Source organism: Canis lupus, chromosome 32, assembly GCF_003254725.2.
Source record: "Canis lupus dingo isolate Sandy chromosome 32, ASM325472v2, whole genome shotgun sequence".
Lineage (NCBI taxonomy): Eukaryota > Metazoa > Chordata > Mammalia > Carnivora > Canidae > Canis > Canis lupus.
The window spans coordinates 30,582,803-30,602,946 of record NC_064274.1 but is presented as its reverse complement, the minus strand read 5'-3'; the positions used below and the strand labels follow the sequence as shown (position 1 = coordinate 30,602,946).

General features: G+C 39.7%; 1 protein-coding gene across 1 annotated transcript in view; it reads right to left on the bottom strand.

The window, feature by feature from the left end:
* The window catches only part of LOC112671654 (glutamyl aminopeptidase), an 87,835-nt gene extending 71,833 nt beyond the window's left edge, over positions 1-16,002 (bottom strand). The window contains exons 1-3 of the mRNA XM_025465924.3: positions 15,234-16,002; positions 4,098-4,239; positions 1,884-2,015 (exon numbers count right to left, since the gene is read on the bottom strand). Coding sequence (XP_025321709.1) covers positions 1,884-2,015; positions 4,098-4,239; positions 15,234-15,868 — 909 coding nt within the window. The 5' untranslated portion in view covers positions 15,869-16,002. The remainder of the gene's footprint in view (positions 1-1,883; positions 2,016-4,097; positions 4,240-15,233) is intronic.
* Between the last annotated feature and the right edge of the window lie 4,142 nt (positions 16,003-20,144).

The following is a 20,144-nucleotide window of genomic DNA, read 5'->3' as shown; positions in this document are numbered from 1 at the left end:
TCCTTGTCACTCTGGAAAATGGCTCCAAGTACACTGTCGTTTTGCTGATTGGTTGGTTGCGTTGTCCTTATTTAGGGAATTACATCATCATTAGTGAATTGTTTAAGCTTTCTGCTTTGCCTTGGCATTTCTTTTTTTTTTTTTTAGTTTTTTTTTCATTTATTCATGAGAGACACAGAGAGAGAGAGAGAGAGAGAGAGAGAGTCAGAGACACAGACAGAGGGAGAAGCAGGCTCCATGCAGGGAGCCTGATGTGGGATTCGATCCCGGGACTCTGGGATCATGCCCTGAGCAAAAGGCAGGTGCTCAACCACTGAGCCACCCCGGCATCCCATGCCTTGGCATTTCTACTCAAAATTTAAAAACTTGCCCCAAATCTAATCATCATGTTTAAAATGTGGTGTAGAAAACACCTGCACATGATGAGACATTCATGCAACTGAACCGCAGAGGAAGAAGAAAGCATCCTTGGATGAAAATCCTATGACTGCTATGATATAGGAAGAGAAAAGCAGCTGGATGAATGCTTTTCCCTCCATATGACGAAGGAGGAGCCCCAGCGATGACATTTGGCACAGCACAGAAAAAAAAATTTCCTCTTTCCAATGGCATTTCCTTTTTACACTGAATATTATCTATTAGCCCCTGGCAGTGCTCTTCACCATGACTGAAGGTCACATCAAAGCAACACATGCGATAAGGGATGACAGAAGTCATCACGATGTACAGCCTCTTTGAAAAGGTCTCAGGACATTCCCCTATCCCCTCTAACCTGGATACAGTACAGGCAGCATGCTGATAACCACGCTCGACTCCTACTATCCGACACAAAGGTAAATTCCCTTGGCAGGTAGTTGCATGGGAAATAGAAGAATTCATCCCTTCCTTCCAGTGATTGGTGAAGAGGTAAAGATATTTTTAGAATATTATATTTCAGAAGGTGCAGCAGAGTACAGTATTTGGAAAGAATTTGAGTCCCCTGACGGGATGAGCAATGGGTGATATGCTATATGTTGGCAAATTGAACGCCAATAAAAATAATAATAATAAAAAATTCAAAAAAATTTTAAAAATTTAAAAAAAGAATTTGAGTCTCCACCATTTGCCAGGCAGGTGATCTCGAGCAAATGACCTGAACACATTAAGTGTCAATTCTCTCATCTGTAAAATAGAAGTGATGATTTTTTTTCCCTAGAAAGTTATACTGCAAAGATTATGAAGTTTTATATATATGATATGTAGCAGAGAGGCAGACTAACCAAAAGGCAGATTAAGCAAGTGTTTAGGACATAAACAAAATGGGGGCCTCAAAATGAGAAGACTGATTAGGTCAAAGTATTTGTGTTTTCAAAAGGAAATTACTGAATTAGTTGTCTTGATTTTTAAAAGCTTATTCATCTCTTACACTTTTTAAAAATGCTTTTTGACACTTTTTTGTTGTCTTATTTTGAATTACGTGAAGGAACTGCATCCCAAACTTTAAAGAATACTCATCTTCCTGTGGTCTCCTCTCACCCTGGTCTTCATCCAGGACTCCACCCAAATACATATACTCAACCACTTTGCTAAACTGGGCATGCTCAACTCTTTTAATATATGTGTGCTGATATAATTAGGAGTGTGCTTTGTTTTTAGAGTGAATTTTCCTTTTAAAATAATTCAAAACTAGTTATTCCTATGTCAATTATATTTGCTTATTCTTCATGTGTCCTTTCTGCTTATGATCTTCTATATTGCTCAGAGTATCTATCATCAAGTGCACAGCCCCTGGGAACTAATGGGCTCTCCTTGTCTGCATGTGAGGAGAAAAACTATTCAAAAAACATGGAAAATTAATCACAGATGCATAGGTAGGAAATTTTTAAAAATATAATGAGACTCACAGGTATTCCCTTTTTTGATGTTCTCTGAACATAGTCAAATTGATGTACAGCAAAGCACACCAGGTAGGTGCTCATAGGGACAGACTTCTGGAAAGTTGTTCTATTCCATTTATCATCCATCGATTCTTCTTTCTATTGAAAACAAAAGATAATCTTTTATTTACCAAAAGATCAATCATGTACAAGACAAATGATTTCTCTAAACCTGCCTTTTCAGTCAGAGCTCCTTTGTCAAAGCTTAGGGATAAAATTTGTTTTTCCTGCTCAATGGTGATATTGAAGAAGACTGAGGGAAAGGCATTTAGTTTTAGTTCTGTGAAAGCGTGATTGAACTATGCACTGTATGAGGTTTCCCAGGGAAAAATACAACTTTGACTATGATATAGGAGTTTGTCTTTCTACATTAAATACACAATCCTGACCATAATATTTGAGGGGATACCGGATCCATCAATGAAGAAAATGCTTGTGCTTGGTGCCTTGTACACAGGAAGAATGGAGCAGATATTTACACAGAAGGGCAATGGCTGTACCAGGCATAGCAGGATGTTGGGTTCTCTTTTCTATCTCCAGTGTCTACATCAGAGATCCAAGGTATCATCACTAAAGTTACTGCCTTGGTTACCACGGACAGAAAGAAGGATTTCATTACTTGATGTCACTGATGACTCCACCTGTCTGGTTGCCTGTCCATGTCAGCTTTGCCTTCCTCACTGCCAATCACCAGCCCTAATACTTCATCCATGAATACTTGCCTGGCTCCCACTATCATTGTTTAAATACTTCCATGTGCCTTGCAGCCATGCAGTAAGTCACTACTGTGGAAAGCTTTCAAAGGTGATTCAGCGAGGAAGGCTGGACTAGAATCGATGCCTCATTGACAAGCAAGCCTGCTTGTGCAAGTGCTTGTAGAGAAGTGTCCGAGTGCCAGCAAAGTTACTCTACAATAAGAACAGTATCAGTTTTGTACTCCTAAGGATCCAGGATATTCTCTTTCTTCTGGTACTATTGTCTGGAACAAGTAACAAGTGAGGAAATATACGCCACAAAATGAAAAGGTCATCTGAGAGGTCTACAGCAGAGGTTGGGAAGGTTTGCATCCTCTCTTCTCCCGTCGGCACTCCTCCTTCCAGATGGAAAATTCAAAGGGCCTTTTACCCTGACCCACTCTTCTAGATTAGTGTGTCAGACTTGTTTATCTTCTCCAGTCGAAGCTCAATTGGCCAAGTGACCAACATCAGAAGAAAACAAATTGATAAACTAATTCACATCACAAGGTGCAAATGACTAACAATTTACTTTTTAACCCTCTTAAAGCTTTTGTTTGCTTTATTTTGTTCTTGCTTTTTTGAGGAATATTTATCATTAAAAGGGATGAATTTCAATGATGACATTTCAGATAGTGGATCAGAAAGATGGGAGATAAAAAAAAAAAAGAAAGATGGGAGATATAATTTAGGCAGGGTGTTTTTCTAGTGTTAAGGAGAATGACAATTATATCTAAGGATGAGTCTGACCTTTTAACATGTCAATATATGTGTATTTATTATATGTATAAGGTATAATAACCCTCAACTTTAGCTAATGACACTTTAGTTAGCTGCATTACCCACTCTGTGGTTGAGGAGCAGTAACAGAGGAAACAATCTTATGCCAATCATTACAAAGAACTTACTGGAGCCTATTCTTTGTTAGCATTTCATAAGTACTACTTGTTTACTAGAAAAATCTATGGGCACAGGTTTCTCTGAAGTTGGCTTCTATACTCCAATAGTGGAGTGATGTTTTTTTACTCTATCTTTTTACTCTATCTAGCTCTATCTTAAATACTATGCTTATATTCAACTGAAAACCAAGAACAGTGACCGGGCCCAGGAATATTTTTGAGTCTCTAATTCCATGAGTTTGCCATTACTCTGTCATGACTAGGAGGTTCTTTAGTTAAGTAGAGCCCAGCTGATGAGTGTCTACTATATTCACTCATGTTTGGAACCCAACCATGGCTTTCTGACTAGACCATGATATGTTGGGTTAAAGACTATCACGACTCAGAGAAAAGAGATTGCCAAAATGCATTTTCAAGCCTCTAAATGAACTATGAGAGCATAGTTTAGAATTTTAGAATTCAGTGGCTTTTCTCACTGCAAAGAAGATAACTTACCTGATATTATAAATAGACGATCTGCATAAATAAAAAAATTTTAAAGTACTTACCTCCACTGGCATATTTGAAACTGCTTTGTATTCTTTGGGGTGGATGATGGATATATTATAAGTTGCCTTTTTGTTGGGCTCATCAAAACAAGGGAAGGATTTCCTGGCATCTGTTGGTTCGTGATCAGTGGCTGCTATGCTCCTTAAAAACAAACACACAAACAAAATACATGTCACTTCTTCTGACAGCCCGTGTTTCTATTCATATAGAAAAAGTCAATTGTGTGATTACAACGGCATATAATTATAACTACTATGTAATTATATTACATTCTTAAGATGATTTTCAGTCCAGAAAACTATCAAATAGTTCTGTTTCCTGGAATTTTCAGGTTAACAAATAAATGAAAATCTGGAAACTACTTCAGATACTTTATATGAATAGTTTGATAGTTTGGTGCCATAATGAAAAATCTGTGAATCATAGATAAGCAAAAATAAATCCAATTATGAGCTATCACTCTTTCCACCCGAAAACTATCGAGCAGCAAGTAGATAAACACAAAGCCAAACTCAAGGACTTGTTTCTAATTGTCCTTGTGAGAGGGAACAGCTGTGTCCTGTCATGGAGTGGAGGAGTATCTTCCAGAATCCCCAGATCCTATCCCTCATAGCACATTCTTTCTTATTTATGTTGCACCAGGGACAAACTCCAATTTCATTTCCATGCAAAGGCAGTGAATGCTCTGAGTAATTTCCCAGGTGAAACAACCTTTGGCCAGGCTGAAAGCCTGCTTCTGAAAAGAGACAGCACTTTTTTTTTTTTTTTTTTTATGGCTCTAACTAGGCAAATGCCTGTGTTAATTTTTAGTGTTTCCATCATTTCAAAGTGGAAATAATATTTTTTCTGAGTAACTGCTCAAAAACCCAAAATATATATTTTTACACATAGTTATATCATGGAAAGATATCGTATATTTGCTCATTAGAAGAGTAAGCAAAATAAAAAGGTTTAAAAGAAAGGAGGAGTAAAGCAATGTTGACCTATCTGTTAACAACTTGGGTAAGGAAAATATTTTGTCCCTTAGGTATAACATAAAGAATACCAAGTTAAATTATTAGATATTTCCCTCATCCAATATTTATTGAACCCTTTCCTTCTATACCCTTCCCCCTCCCCCACACCACACACACACACACACTTGCCAGTCATTATTCTAGGGGCTAAGGGAATAACAAAGCCTAAGTAAAACATCAGGAGATTGATAAGAGGCATATGGAAAATAAAATAGAGGAAGTGACAGAGAATAACCTAGAAAAATTGTGAGTACCGTTAGGTAAAATAGTCAGGGACAATCTCTTGGAATAAGTAATGGTTTGCTGAGATCTAAATGATGAGAAAAAAACCAGACAGGGTAAGCATAAGAAAAATATATTCTAGCAGAGGGAACAGCAAGTATACAGTCACTAGGGTGGAAAAGAACTTAATGTGGCTGAGGACCTAAAAGGTGTCCAGTGTAGCTGAAGTCTACTGAACCAGAGGGACTGTGCCAAGAAAAAGAGTTTGGCTAGTCAGTAAGGACCATGGTAAGAGTCTGCATTTCATTTTGGTTCAAGAATGTATTATATACATTGACATCTAAGAAATAATATGCCATAGGTCAACATCCGTCTATAAGAAATTAAAATATTTTTGAATTAAAAAAACTCCACATATAAAACTTACTTGTTAAAGCTCAACCAAAAAAACTAATCTGTAAAAATTAAAACCTGAAAGGTGGCTGTCTTCTGGCAGATGATTGACTGAGGGACAGAACTTTCTGGGATGATATATCTGTATCTTATAAGGGATGTGAGTAACAAAGATGTATGCACTTGTCAAAATTCATTGAATTGTGTCCAATAGATTTGTGTGTTTACCATATATAAATTTTACAAAAAAATACTTGTAAATGAATATTAATTTCTAGTAAGTTGTATTTTGCGGTGGTATAGGTTAGCAATTCAGAAATAACCTTCTCTGTATTCTAGGCTTGAGCAAATAAAAAATAAAAATGAGGATAATGGAAGGCAGGCTTCTCATTGTTGGGGAAGAGAGTTACAAATCTGTAAAAGGGAAAGACTAGAATGTATCCTTGATATTGAATTGTAATTGAGGATTTGGTGTAAATTCAACTTTTATTTGTATAGGTAGATGGAAAAAAATTCCAAACTGAGACATATATTTCTTAATTCTGTCTGCTGAGCCAGAACTAGAAGCATTGACAAGGTTGCAGCAAATGAGCACAGCTAGTTCCTAGATGATGATTTCTAAATACCACTCTCCACATAGAGGAACCAGACTCCTTAGAGAAATGGTCAATTCCAGAAATGGGTCAGGAAAAGTCCGAGATGATCCTGGAACAACATCTTGCTTTGCCCAAAAGTAAGGAAGTTCTCAAAGAACCATGGGAACAAGTCAAAGGACACAGAAGCTCACTTGAATGGAGTATCACCGGTCAAATCTGGTCCCCCAGATTAGAATGTCAAAATAAATAGTGAAATTATAACCCACTGATTAAAATAAGAATCCTTGAATCCTTACTCTGATATATATATGGAGGGGAAGAGAAGGGAAGCTGTTTTGTTGTTGTTGTTGTTGTTGTTAGTTTGTTAACAGATTGCCTATTAGTGATTTTAGGAGGAATGATGGCTTTAGAAAATCATCAGTGGATACCAAAACAAGTGAGTGAGAGTTTGATGAAAGGGTATCTGAGGTTTCAAAGAATCTCTCAAAAGTTACTTACAAGGAGAGGGTACTACTTTAAGCGAAGTGATTAATGACAACATCACTAATCATTGGACAAATCAACGTAATCTGTCTCCTGACATGACTTCCTGAGAGGGGCACAGCACCACTTCGGTGAAATTCCTGACAAAAACTGCTTAGTTTGCATTTTTAAATATAAGGAAAGTCAGATAAACTAAAATTGAGGGACATTCTCAAAATAACTGGCCTGTGCTCTTCAAAACTATCAAGGTTGTGAAAGGCAAAGAAAGGCTAAGGGACTGTTCCAGTTTGAAGGAATCTAAAAAGGCATAACCTTAAATGCAATGCGTGAATCCAGACTGGATACGGGAGTGAGAAAAAATAGCTCAGAAAGACATTTTGGGGTTAATAATTATGACTGGATTAGATCATTGTTCGGTATCAATATTAAATTTTCTGATTTTGATAACTGCACTGGGCTTATGTGGGAGAATGTCCCTACGCTTAAGAAATATATACTGAATGTTAAGATGTAAAGGGAAATGATATGTCAAATACTGTAAAGCGAGAGAGAGACAAAGAGACAGAGGCATGGGATGGGAGGGGGAACAGGACAAAATGTTGATAATTGGTGAGTCTGAGTAAAATGTTTCTAGGAGTTTTTTTGTACTATTCTTGTAATTTTTCTGCAAGTTTGAAATTCTTTCAAGATAACCTATCCCAAAAAAAGCCTCAAGAATTTATTCTTCAGTAGAATAATTACTGATTAGCTTTTGTAATGATAACAGCTTAATCAACTGAAGTTTCTAACATTGGGCAGACAGTAGAGAATTGCAAACACATCAGGATATAATGAAACCTGCACACTTTCCCAGGGTACTAAGGTTTTGCAATAAACTCCACCAAGCTCTAGCCCCATGTTTAGTCAGCTGCCTTTTCTTCTGAATTCTTCTGGCTTCTGATTTCTTCCAGAGGCAGAAGAAAAGGAAAAATCACTCTCTGCAAGAATGTTTCAGCTTAGTCACACTTCGGAAATAAGCCAGCTAACTAATTTGGGAATAGGAGAGAGAGAGAGAGAGAGAAGAGAAGAGAATGTGTGTGTGTGTGTGTGTGTGTGTGTGTGTGTGTATACACACGTGCACCAGAGAGGGAGAGAGAGAGAAGGTGGGGTGAGGGTCAGGGTGAGAAGGGAATGAGATTCCACTTTCCTAAGCAATAGCCATTGGTAGGTTTTCAAATCTGTTTCAGTCTGTCCTCCATGCTAAAGTCCATACCCCCAAGTGCCCAATAGAGAGAACTTTTGGTCATTCTCACCTTCTCTCTTTAAAAGAGATCACACTCGGTTGTACACAAAAAGTTGCCTCCCTGACTTAGAGGATCTCAGAACCTGCCTTTGGAAATGGAACAGAACAGTGTTGGTGGTGTTTCTGCATCATGTGTTTGGTCTACCTCGGTGGTCCTGTCAGTGAATGTTAATCATACCAAGTCCAGTTCAATTACAGTGATTGATGTAGGTAAAGCGATGTAAAGTGGCATTCATCTACCGGAAGGGCTACCAAATATCAAATATGTACTATTTTCTTTTTTAGAGTACAGAGCTGACATGATTTCATGGGGAAAACCTTTTTTTTTTTTTTAAGATTTTATTCATTTATCTGAAAGAGAGAGAGAAAGAGAGAACACAAGTGGAAGGGAGGGGCAGAGGGAGAAGCAGACTCCTCACTGAGCAGGGAGCCCACCTCCGAGATATGGGGTGCCATCCCAGGACCCTGAGATCACGGCTTGAGCTGAATGCAAATGCCCAACTGACTGAACCACTGAGGCGCCCCAGGGGAAAACCTCTTCTAAGAGTAAAAATTCCTAGATTCCAATCCTGCTTCAGCCCCCTAAAGTGTGATCTTGTGCTAGTCACAAAGCATACTGATTCTTAGTGTCCTGAGCTATCAAACCTGGTTACCAAAGCACATCTGGCCTCTTCACAGGGTTATGTGGGGGTGACAAGGGATAACTCACATGCAGTAATGTATTTGAAATTCCCTTCACATTTACATGATAGTATTAGGATACACCTCATCTATTTTCTTTATCTCTAGAAGGCTGACTATGCTTTCCACTAATGCACTTTTCACAATGAACAGACTTCAAAGTTCATCCATTAAACAGGAATATCTGTACTGGAATAAAAGTACTTAGTGTGTAAATGCTATGGGCAATATAATGAAGACTTTCAATGGTAACTTGTTATTTTTTCTCATCAACTCCTGTATAACTCAAAAGCCCCTATTTATATATGCTAAATTCCATCCAAAGTTATTGAAGTTTTCTAAATATTTGCAAATTTTAAAACAAGGTGTATAAGATGCAAAGCAATTTTAGATCATAACTTCTTTGGGGAGATTTTATTCGGTGATTAAAACTTTTTTTTTATAATCAAATGTGTTGTACTGCAAATTAATGGACACAGCCTAAGGCTAAGAGCACAGTATGTTCAGGAGTGATTCCTGAGAATGTCCTGAATAATTATAATGCCAAGCAAATGTGCTGAGTTAAACCATTTTTCCATAGGGGCCTCTCTGTGTCATGTTAATAAGTCACTTACTAGACCCAGCACATTAAAAATACAATTCTGTGTAGCTTATTAATTCACAAAAGGGAAAAAATCCCTCTGACTTCTCTGAGTACCTCAGATCAAGGTGATTTTAGAGAAAGAGGAGGTGAGGATGCAAGTCACATACCAGTTCACTCCCAATCAACTTAAAAAAAAATTCTTCATTACCTCATAAATCATCCGGCACACTGTTTCCAACAAAGACTCTCGGGTATGTTCAGCAATTTAGTCACTCAAACCAGCAAAATAAAGGGCAAGGTCTGGGTGAAAACCTTAAACAAAGGCCATCTGATGCAGGGGAGGGAGCCACAATTGCTAAGAGTCTGTGCAGACTAAGTGAAGGGTTCCAGAATTAAGTACGGGAGCTGATTAGTACAAGACAACCCATCTAGATTATTCAGAGTCCAACATATTTTTTTTAAGGATTTATTTATTTGAGAGAGAAAGAAAGCATGTGCTTGTGAGTGAGGGGAGGGGGAGAGGAAGAGGGAGAAGCAGACCCCCCACTGAGCAGGGAGCCCTACAAGGGCCTGGATCTTAGGACGCTGGGATCATGACATGAGCTGATGTTGGACGCTAAACTTACTGAACCACCTAGGCGCCCCCAGACTCCAACATATTTCTATGGTGGTTTGAATAAACCAGTTGATTATTTAAATTCATTGTCCAATTGCTTTTTTTCTATGTAGAAGACATTCAAGGTCACTTAACGTTGCTTTTTGCTTCCTTGCTTCCAAAATAAAACAAATTACCCTGCCTCCTGTAACAAGTAATAAGACCAAAAAGAATCTATTCTTTATTGATCATGGGTACATTGATAGCTCAACATATCCATCTAATGAATGATCAATAAACTGACACACAACTAAAATTTCAAGATCAAATCCACAAAAGAACATATATATCCATTCATGTGAGAGTGTACCACCATAGACTTAACTGAGACCATCACACTGGCGTCTCTCCTGCCGTGTTTCCATCTAACTCTTAATCTTTCTCCTAAGCCCTAAGCTTGTGCTTCAGATTTATTTATCCAAATGCCTACTGGACCTGTCTTCCTAGATGCTTGACAGGCATCTGACAACAAACCCATGACCTTCTCTCCCAAACCTGGTTCTTCTCTTCTATTTCCAGTGTCTATTTCCTGTCCTACTGATCCTCATCTTCTCTTTCTAGGATCCCTCCAATATCTCCCATATACCCACACATGAATTTAGCTCTTTCCTTCACCATCCACCTAAATAGTCACCAGTTAATTTTTCCTACATGCCTGCCATTAGCTGTCCTTCCTTTCTTTTCTCTGACAGGCTTCCCAGAGTTGTCTCTAGCTGGCCTCTTCATATAAACCTCTCCTACAAACTAATTCCTCCCCCTCACTCTGCTTTTCTGACCTAGCACCTTTCCCTTTTTACCTGCTTTTTTTTTTTTAACCTGCTTTTATGTTCTCACTTGCCTCTTGCAATCCCACCATTATATCAGAATTCACCTTCAATCCTAGCAATCCTGTAGACATCCAGAAAACACAAACTAGAAACCATCTGTCCCTCTTGTAAATTTTTGATGTGATTCTTGTTAAGCAATGATTCTCAGTCCTTAAAATATGAAGACTGCATTCCCAAGTTAAAAAAAAAAGATTTTATCAATTTCTCATCTTTTCAGTGAGATGGGGAGAAAGGGAACCAAAGAAACATGTCCATCCTGAGTGAGTGGAAAAATAGAGAAGTTGTTAGTGGACTAATATTAGACTCCTTAATGGGAAAGGGCTGTGGCTCTGCAGTACATCCCAGCATGTACCATAGGACATTAATCATGTGAGAGTCTATGTGAAAATGTTTCTATATATTTATTTAGTAATATTAAGTACTCCTTGTGCTAGCTAGTGAAAAAGAGAGGGACAGACCAACTCCCAACTATGGAAGATTCCACAGTCTTGTACAGTTGGGAAACTCCATACTCCAGAGATTCATGGTAGTCTCTAGAGGTTCATAATGGATGTTCTTATATAAAAGTCTCTCAGAAGACGCATCATTTAAACACACACACACACACACATCACTTTTGTATTTAGTGTTATTGTCCAAGCTAACTTGGCCACAGAATCCCTCCCCTGCTTTTTTTTCAGGCAATAGCTATTAATATCCTATGCAACTAGAACTCTGTGGAACAGCAAGTTGGAAAATGCTGTGTAAGAGTAGTTCAAATGCTGAGAAGGAAATGCTGACCCTCAGAGAGAAGAAAATAGTATATACTTTGGAGATGTTGAATGGAGGGGAACTCTGGGAAGAGAGCAACTGGAAATGCTACATAACACAGTGAGAGTGTGGAGGGTATTGGTGGTAAGGGCAGAAAAACACTCTAAAGATTCCAATTATTTTAAAAGTGGTTTCTTCAGATCATAAGGAACAGACCACTGTAGTAAAAGTGACTTAAGTTTCTCAAACTTTCTTCTCCTAAGCCTCATTACAACTCTTAAAAAAAATAAAAATAAATTGTAAGGATCAAGTATTACGCAGCTTACTCTATAATATGAAAGAAGAGTGTTGCTCCCAGTGAACCCACTCCTGCGTCCTTATGTCGATGCTGTGGATGAGCACCCCCATAGGCCCGCATGTCAAAATGTCACAGGCTTGAAAAAAAAAAAAAAAACCCAAAAACAACAGACTTTCCTCATATGCTTGAAATATTTCATAACAAGAAAAACAAAAAGTGTTCCATTTAGACTAACTGAGGTTACTGAGTATGTGCCAGAACTGTTCCAAAACCACATGTGGATGCAGAACTGGAAGCATCCTGGGTAATATGAGAGCCTCAACTGCCACCAAGGAGAGCAGACAAGCTCCGGGTTACCAGTCGTCCCTGAGAGCCCGCCTCTCTCACCAGTCTTGCTGTAATGTGGTATTTGTTGTCCAATAATTACGACAGCCGAGTTTCAGGATATCAGCTCTCAAGTATATATCTTATGGTAAAATTTATTGGTACGATAAAATAATCCAGAGTCAAATGACTAATATATATTTCAGTATATAATGCTTTCTTAAATTTATAAAGTACGTAAGAGAAATTTATTAATGGAATTTTGTTCCATATCTTTTGGCCTTCCTGTAGTATATGGAATTTTTAATAATTTGGTGGCTTTACTCAGATGACGTTTCTACTGTTTTCTCAACCCAAGAAACAATTTTAAAGTCTTAGCAATAAACCACTTACAAGTTTTGATTTGTTTTCACTTCAATTAATGAATTTTTAGAATCTCTTGGAGGTGGATATTCTTCCAAATATCTTGCCTTTCCCCCACAAATTGAGAACATTTTAAAAACTCACTTAATCCTTAGTGAATCTCAGAGAAATAGGCATTTTTATTCCTTATTTGTGGAAACATAATTTGAGATATATTTTTGGAAGTCAGTTTGGAGACACACACACACATGCATGCATATCACATATTTATGTGTATGTGTGTATACATACACACAGATTCATGCATCCATACATAGGTAGTTTGAGCCAATTTCCTAAGAATTTTCCTATAGAATTATTAGAAAATGTTATACATATTTTGATAAGGATGTTATTATATTTTTATAGGTGTTTATTAAAAAGGTAAAAAAAGAAGAAACGTAAACGCCCAAATTTAACGGAAAAAGTGGGGAAAAGAAGTGGAATAAGGTACATTATATTCATATAATAGACTATCATGTATCCATTAAATAAATCCTCTACCAAGCCATGTTAAAGTGTTGATATATTCTAAAAACATGTTACACAATACTATGTACAACATAATGTCATCTTTACCTGCATTCGGAAAAAATATTGGAAGGGTATCTGCCTAAATATTAACAATGACTATACTTCGGTGGTAGAATTTTCTCTGTTTTCCAAGTTTTCTAGAGTGACTGTGTGTTATGAAATCAACAAAATAACTGTCACAAGTTTCTCGATACTCTTTGACCCAGCAATTCTATTTTATTGAATATATCCTAACATAAGGAAATAAACAGATATATACTTAAAGATTTACTTACAATTATGTTCTTTTCTGACTCTTTTATTGTAATAAATACTGAAAGCAATTTAAATATCCAGTATTAGGAAACAGGTCTTAAAAAATAAGAGTGCATTCATGCACGGTCTTTAAAGTCAGATTCTTGAAAATATGGAAGACTGAGAGGAAATGCTTATATGAAGGCAAAAAGGTATATATACATAAACATTATGTAATTACAATCTGATTGTCTAAAAAAATATTAACATGTAACCAAAGTTACCATTCGATGTGAAGTTTCTCTTTATAGTTTCTTTTGATTTTCCTTCTTTATAATTTTACATGCTTACACTATTTTTAATTTTTATAAGCAGAAAAAAAACAAGTCAGCAATAAAGAAGCCTGTTTTATCACTAGTGATATTAAGATACAGTATATGAGCATGTTCCCTTCAAATGTTTTTTTCAAACTATCATTCCTACTCAATTTATTAGTGTATCCCACAGTAATATAGGGATACTTAAACATTTCATTTAGTCCTTGGGTCTCTCTGACAAACAATAGGAAGAATTTTGACCAAAAGCTTTACTTTGCTCTGTAAGATGCTTAAAACAACATAGGGAAGGGATATTCAGTGGGCTGGCCCTGGACTCATCACATTTCTGAACTATGACACTAAGGTTTCTTAATCATTTACCTGTCAAGAATCGACATAAGCAAAGGTCAAAGCAGTTTCAAGTTCAGTGATACCTCAAGATAGCCTTCCTTCCTGATGCAAAGGTCACACCCACAGAGTGAAGGTTTTTTTTTTTTTTTAATTTATTGAGAGAGTGTATGCCCTTCATGTGGTTCTAGGAATAGCATCTGATTGTCAAGGCAAGTAACCATCTTTGCTAGACGCAGAAATGAAAAAATGCATATATTCATCACCTGACATATCTTTATATCCTTAATTACTTAATATATCTTTTATACTGCAAAAGGCTTAGCATTACCATTGCATGTTGCATGATGGACAATGAGCCCAAAGAGTTATCCATGTGCTGCCACGAACGTGTGAACTCTGTTTGGTGAAAGCTTATGTGTGAAACATGGTTCTGGCCACACAAGATAAAGACGGAATCGCGCCTCCCTTCCTAGTGACACCAAGACAATTTCGCGGACTTTCCATACTCTTTCAGCATCTCTTCTCCAATAAAATACTCAAAATTATAACTGTCACTTGCTGAATTCCACTTAAACTTAGTATAAAAGTTCACTTTGAAATCATTGTCATGTAGCCCAAGACTATGGCAGCGAAATACGTGTATTTTTAGAATCTGAGGTAGTTTCTCTGGGCAGTTTCTGCCTTCTGACAGGATGCAGTACCTTATGACTTTTCCTGATGAAGTAAAAGACTTACATTGATTCTTTGGACTCCGTGCAGCTCACTCTGTACTTTTAGGTTTTTTGATAGGCTTTGAAAATACTACGGGTCTGGGGGGATCCCTGGGTGGCTCAGTGGTTTAGCGCCTGCCTTGGGCCCAGGGCATGATCCTGGAGTCCGAGGATCGAGTCCCGCATCAGGCTCTCTGGCTGGAGCCTGCTTCTGTCTCTGCCTCTCTCTCTCTCTCTCTCTCTCTCTCTCTCTCTCTCTGTGTCTCTCATAAATAAATAAATTAAAAAAAAAAAAAAAAGAAAATACGACGGGGCAAGAATTGGGTTTCGCAGGTGAAGGAGCAGAACGGAAACCAAGTGTGGGTAACAATCAGAGCAACATAGACGATTGAAAAGGTGGAAAGCGAGAAGGAAAGGGAAAGAAATGGAGAACAAATATGCGAGCTGAGGGCAAACAAAGCAAAAATTAGTAGTTACTTGATCTGTCCGTTCTCCTCGTAGGTCGTCCTGTAAAATCCCACGAGCGAGCCGTTCAGCCAGCCGGCGAACCTGAGGGTCAGGAGGTAGGTCCCCGGGCCAGTGCTGGGGGCGAGCTCTTGCTCCGCCTCCACCACCACGTACTCCTGCTTCTTGTACTCGAAGCACCGGCGGACCTGCACCTGCGCCCCCGAGGGCGCCTTCAGCTCGGGCAGCTGCGTGAGCCTGGTCTCCCGCAGGTGCAGCCACAGGTGCCGGGTGGGCGCGCTCACGTTGACCGCGATGGCCACGCTGCCCGTGTACGTGTCCTCCTGCAGCAGGGGCTTCACCTCCAGGTCGTAGTGCACCGGGCTGATGAAGTCCGGCAGCCGGAAGTTCTTCCAGTCCCCGCTGTCATCTTCGCTGGCGGGACAGACCCCCTGGTCCCCGGGCGGCGGGGTCTCGGGCGAAGGGCCCTGCGAGGGGGGGCCGGGCGCGGGGCCCTGGCCGCCGCCCCCCGGGGAGCTGCCGGCCCGGGTCAAGCCCACCGACAGGCCCACTATCAGTCCCACCGCCGCCACCACCGCGCAGATCACCGCCACGTGTCTCGTCCTGATGCAGTACCTCTTGGCGTCCTCTCCCTCCGCAAAGTTCATTTTTGCTTCCCGAGGCAACTAATTACACGTGGGAGAATGTTAGATTGAGCTCACTAACGTCCGCCGACTTCCTTTTCAAGTTGGGAGGAATTCCCGGGCTTGGCAGCCCGTCTGCGTTGTTTCCCACCCCCCCACGCCCCCAGCCCCGGCCCCGGCCCCCGGCCCCCGGCCCCCGGCCCCCGGCGCCTGCGGCCGTCCCCGCCGCTCCCGCTCACGTCCCGCTCCAGCCTCTCACGGTGGACGCGGGGCCCCGGGGGTGGGCGGAGGGCCCGGGAGCGGCCCGGCCGAGCTGGCGGAGGAGGACTGGCGGGGACGCGGCCACAGCCCCTTAAGAACACGCGTCCCCACCCCGCCCCTCCGGCGCAGGAGGGAGTTCAATATGAAACAGGGCTGCGCTGGTCGGGGGGCGGGAGGAGGAGCCTCTGCCAAAGTCCGGTCTGCAGCTCCCAGGGAGACAGCGTTCCGGGAGAGAAGTGTGCTTGCAATTAAAAAAAAAAAAAAAAAAAAAAAAACCAACCTCAACCTTTGCCACTGAGTCTATGGCTTCTTCCTGTTGTGCTCACAATCTCTCTCCCTTAACGAAAGGGGCTTCTTGGATTTCAGCTTGTTTCATCAGGTAGCTTGCCAAAGATAAGTGTTTTCTTTTCGGTATTTCCACACACGCACACACACACACACACACACACACACACCCCTCTCCTATTACATAAACATGCAGACTCTGCCTTTACCGAAGTCATTCCCTGGGCTTGGATGCGCAAAGGGATACATAAATTCAAGGAGCACTTAGTAAATATTTGTTGGATTGCTGGATTAGCAAAGCATGGCCAAGTTACTCTGAATCAGTTCAGTAAATGCTGGATGGGAGAGGGGGGAAACAGGAAAGTAGCCAAAGCAGTCCTGGAGCTGAATGAAGAGAAAGAAGAAAGGAGAAAAAGAAGAAAGAGAAGAAGAAGAAGAAAGAAGAAGAAGAAGAAGAAGAAGAAGAAGAAGAAGAAGAAGAAGAAGAAGAAGAAGAAGAAGAAGAAGAAGAGGAAGAAGAGGAAGAAAGAGGCAGAAAGGGAAAGGATTGAAAGGATAGATAAACTTGTTAGGTTAGATAACTAAACTGGGGCAGATAAACATATCTCTGCAGTTGGCCTCTGAGTGAGATTGACTTGTGTAGACGTGTATGTGTAGATCATGTTTGCAGCAGATTCCAGATGTGAAAGCTGGCCTGTCGGGAGATCCATTTTCTGTGTAAATCTATTGCCTCTGAATGACAAGGGCAAAATGGCAATCACAGCAGTGACCTGAATGTTTGTGAGTAGCTAAGGTGTAGACCCCAAGCCACCTCTCATACTAACAATTCAATAAGAATTATCAAAAATTTGAGAGCTCTCTATGAGCCCGGCACTATGCTAAGTACATTATAGAAGTATTAGTTAAGTCTTCCCAATAACTCTAGAAGATTGGTACTATTTTGATGCCCATTGTAGAGGTGGGAAGACTGACTTTTGCAGAGGTTAAGGCACTTGGACAAGGTCACACAACCTGCAAATAGAAGAATTGGAGTTTGGGGCAGCCAGGGTGGCTCAGCGGCTTAGCGCCACCTTCAGTCCAGGGCGTGATCCTGGAGACCCAGTATCGAGTCCCATGTTGGGCTCCCTGCATGGAGCCTGCTTCTCCCTCTGCCTGTGTCTCTGCCTCTCTCTCTCTCTCTCTCTGTCTCTCATGGATAAATAAATAAATAAAATCTTAAAAAAAATTGGAGTTTGTACCCATATTGTCTGAGTCCAAAGTGCCTCCATTGTCTGAAGAGGACAAATATTTAAGGGTTAATAGCTCTAAAAAACTTCATCAATGTTTCCTACAGTACAATTCATGGGTATTAGTTGATACACTTGTGGAGCAGGCTATGCTGGATTAGATGAAATTAAGAATGTTCTTTTACTACCCTCCATTCTCTCAGAGCCTCCAGATGGTAACATACGTTGTAAATCTCCAGACAGGATAGACTATTGAGTAATTTCTACATTGAGTCGATGAGAGAACATTTTTGGTGAGGTAACTTTTGTGGGACTTGTGTTCCATGGAACACTCAGAATGCTACTTTAAACTGTTCCAAATTACCAACTAAACTTTAAAGGCAGAAGGGAGACTTTAAAGGCAGAAGAATCCATTTTACTCTGTACATTTCTATTCTCTCATAAAACAGTACTATGAAAAATGGAATTAAAGGGAGGAGGAATATACTATTCTCAGTTATAGGTTCATCTTGCATTTATTAATTTCCCATTCTGAAGCAGTCTTAGACTTTTTAAATCATAGTATGCTTAGTTTTGACAAATCAAATTCTTGAGTTTGAGCTCTCAAGAAAGCCTCTTTTTTATTGGAAAGATCACTTGACATTTCACTAAATGAAAGGGAAAATGTGGATCACATTTATCTCAACATAATGACTAAAACGAAAAGTATTTGGAAGAATGTACATGAAATTGTGTGAAACCGGAAGCATTTCTAAAAAATCTCAGTTGAGACAAATACACCTGAAACTCTAAGATTCAACTTTATCTAGAAAGACAGCAATGTTACCACCAGACCCTATGCTGTGGCTAGACTGAACAAAATAGATAAAAGACCCTTGGAATAGAGTGTACTTACAAGGCATTAAGAATGGTCAATCGCTATAAAATACCTCCTCTCTTCTGCCAAAAATTCCACCAAAAGGGATTCATTATTTAAACATGATACTTTTGATAGTAGAAATAAAACAACTTAAATCCATGTATGTAGTGTGTGTATATACATACATGCACACGTCTGTGTTAATTTTGAATCTAAGTCCCAGTTCTAACCACAGCATCTTAGTACCAATCCATGAGGGCTGCCTACACCCAGTGAGGGGCACTACATCTTATCAGTATCAGGGTGTTAGAAGTCCCCTAATGTTACAGAGCTAAATCATTCAGCCAGATAAGTGGGTGTAGCAGAGCCAGCATGTGCATTAAACATGTTTAGGATCAACATATTAGGATTTACTAAATATAAAGCCCCTAGCTTTCATAATTTGATAACACTGCACTCCATTGCAGCAGTACTTGCTGTCCTTCCTCTCATTGACACTGAAATATTGAGTCTATGAAAGGAGGCTCTTGATCTTGAAAGCCAAATCTAATCCACAGCAAAGGTCAAGGTAGTCACTGATGGAGGACAGAGAGAGACAGAGAGAGAGAGAGAGAGAGTCTATTCCTAACAGGAGACCAATGAACCATCATAGGTGCTCACCTAGATTAAATAGTTTACACTGGCTAATCCTACATTAGATACAAGTAACATGAAAAGGCTACCTCTGGTCAGTTTCCACTTGGTAGGTTCAAGCCAGTGGAGTGGATGCAAAGCCATTCATTATAGATACTAGACCACGCTCTGCTTGCCCACAGCTTTTGACAATGTGTGTTATCACTTTTGTACCCAAGAAACAAAGTTCAATATCTGTTCCATATGTGGCATAAATGTTCATTGATTGCTGACTGAAAAAACAAGTGAATAGATAAATAGAAAGGAGGGAAAAGAACACCAAGAATCCAGAATGAGAAGGGTTCATGGGTATAATATACCAGAAATGTCGAGATAAAACAAAGTCAGTTCAAATTTTAAGAATGACTGGAAAGAAATTCCATGGAGATTAGGACCTGGAAATCATACCTGATCTTGAAAAAGTAAGGGATTTCTTGGCTAATTCCTTCCCACAGCAGGTAGATTGATGCAAGAGACCCACCATAATACTGAATACACAGTGTGCACCTCTCTTTTTCTCTAGGAGCTTCAGTTTAAAGCTTTTCTGTTAGGTCCCAGGAATGACATGTACCCAAGAGGCAACTGGGCCTTCTGTAGACATGGGGAGCTGCCAACTCACGCGAGAACTAGGAACATCTCCAAGACTGTTGTCAGTAATTAATACAACAGTGTGACTATTTGACTGGCTCTTTACTCCTATTAGTTGGTCAGAGCCAAACTCCATGGTTCAGCAAAATAACAAACCATAATGACAAGCTGCAGTCGTAATAGGGGAAGCAGAATAATCTGCAACTCAGGCTGTATAATATAGGGAGCAGGGAGGTTGGGAACCTGCTTGTCTTCCCCTTGTGGCTGGGTCACTATTATCAAGCATATCAACTCTATAGACCCCATGGTCAATCCAGGTATTTCCAAATTTAAAGATTTAGTTAGAATTGAAAAGGCATTGCATTTGGCTTGGTGGACCAGGAAGTCTAAATCCATACTGACAATGTTC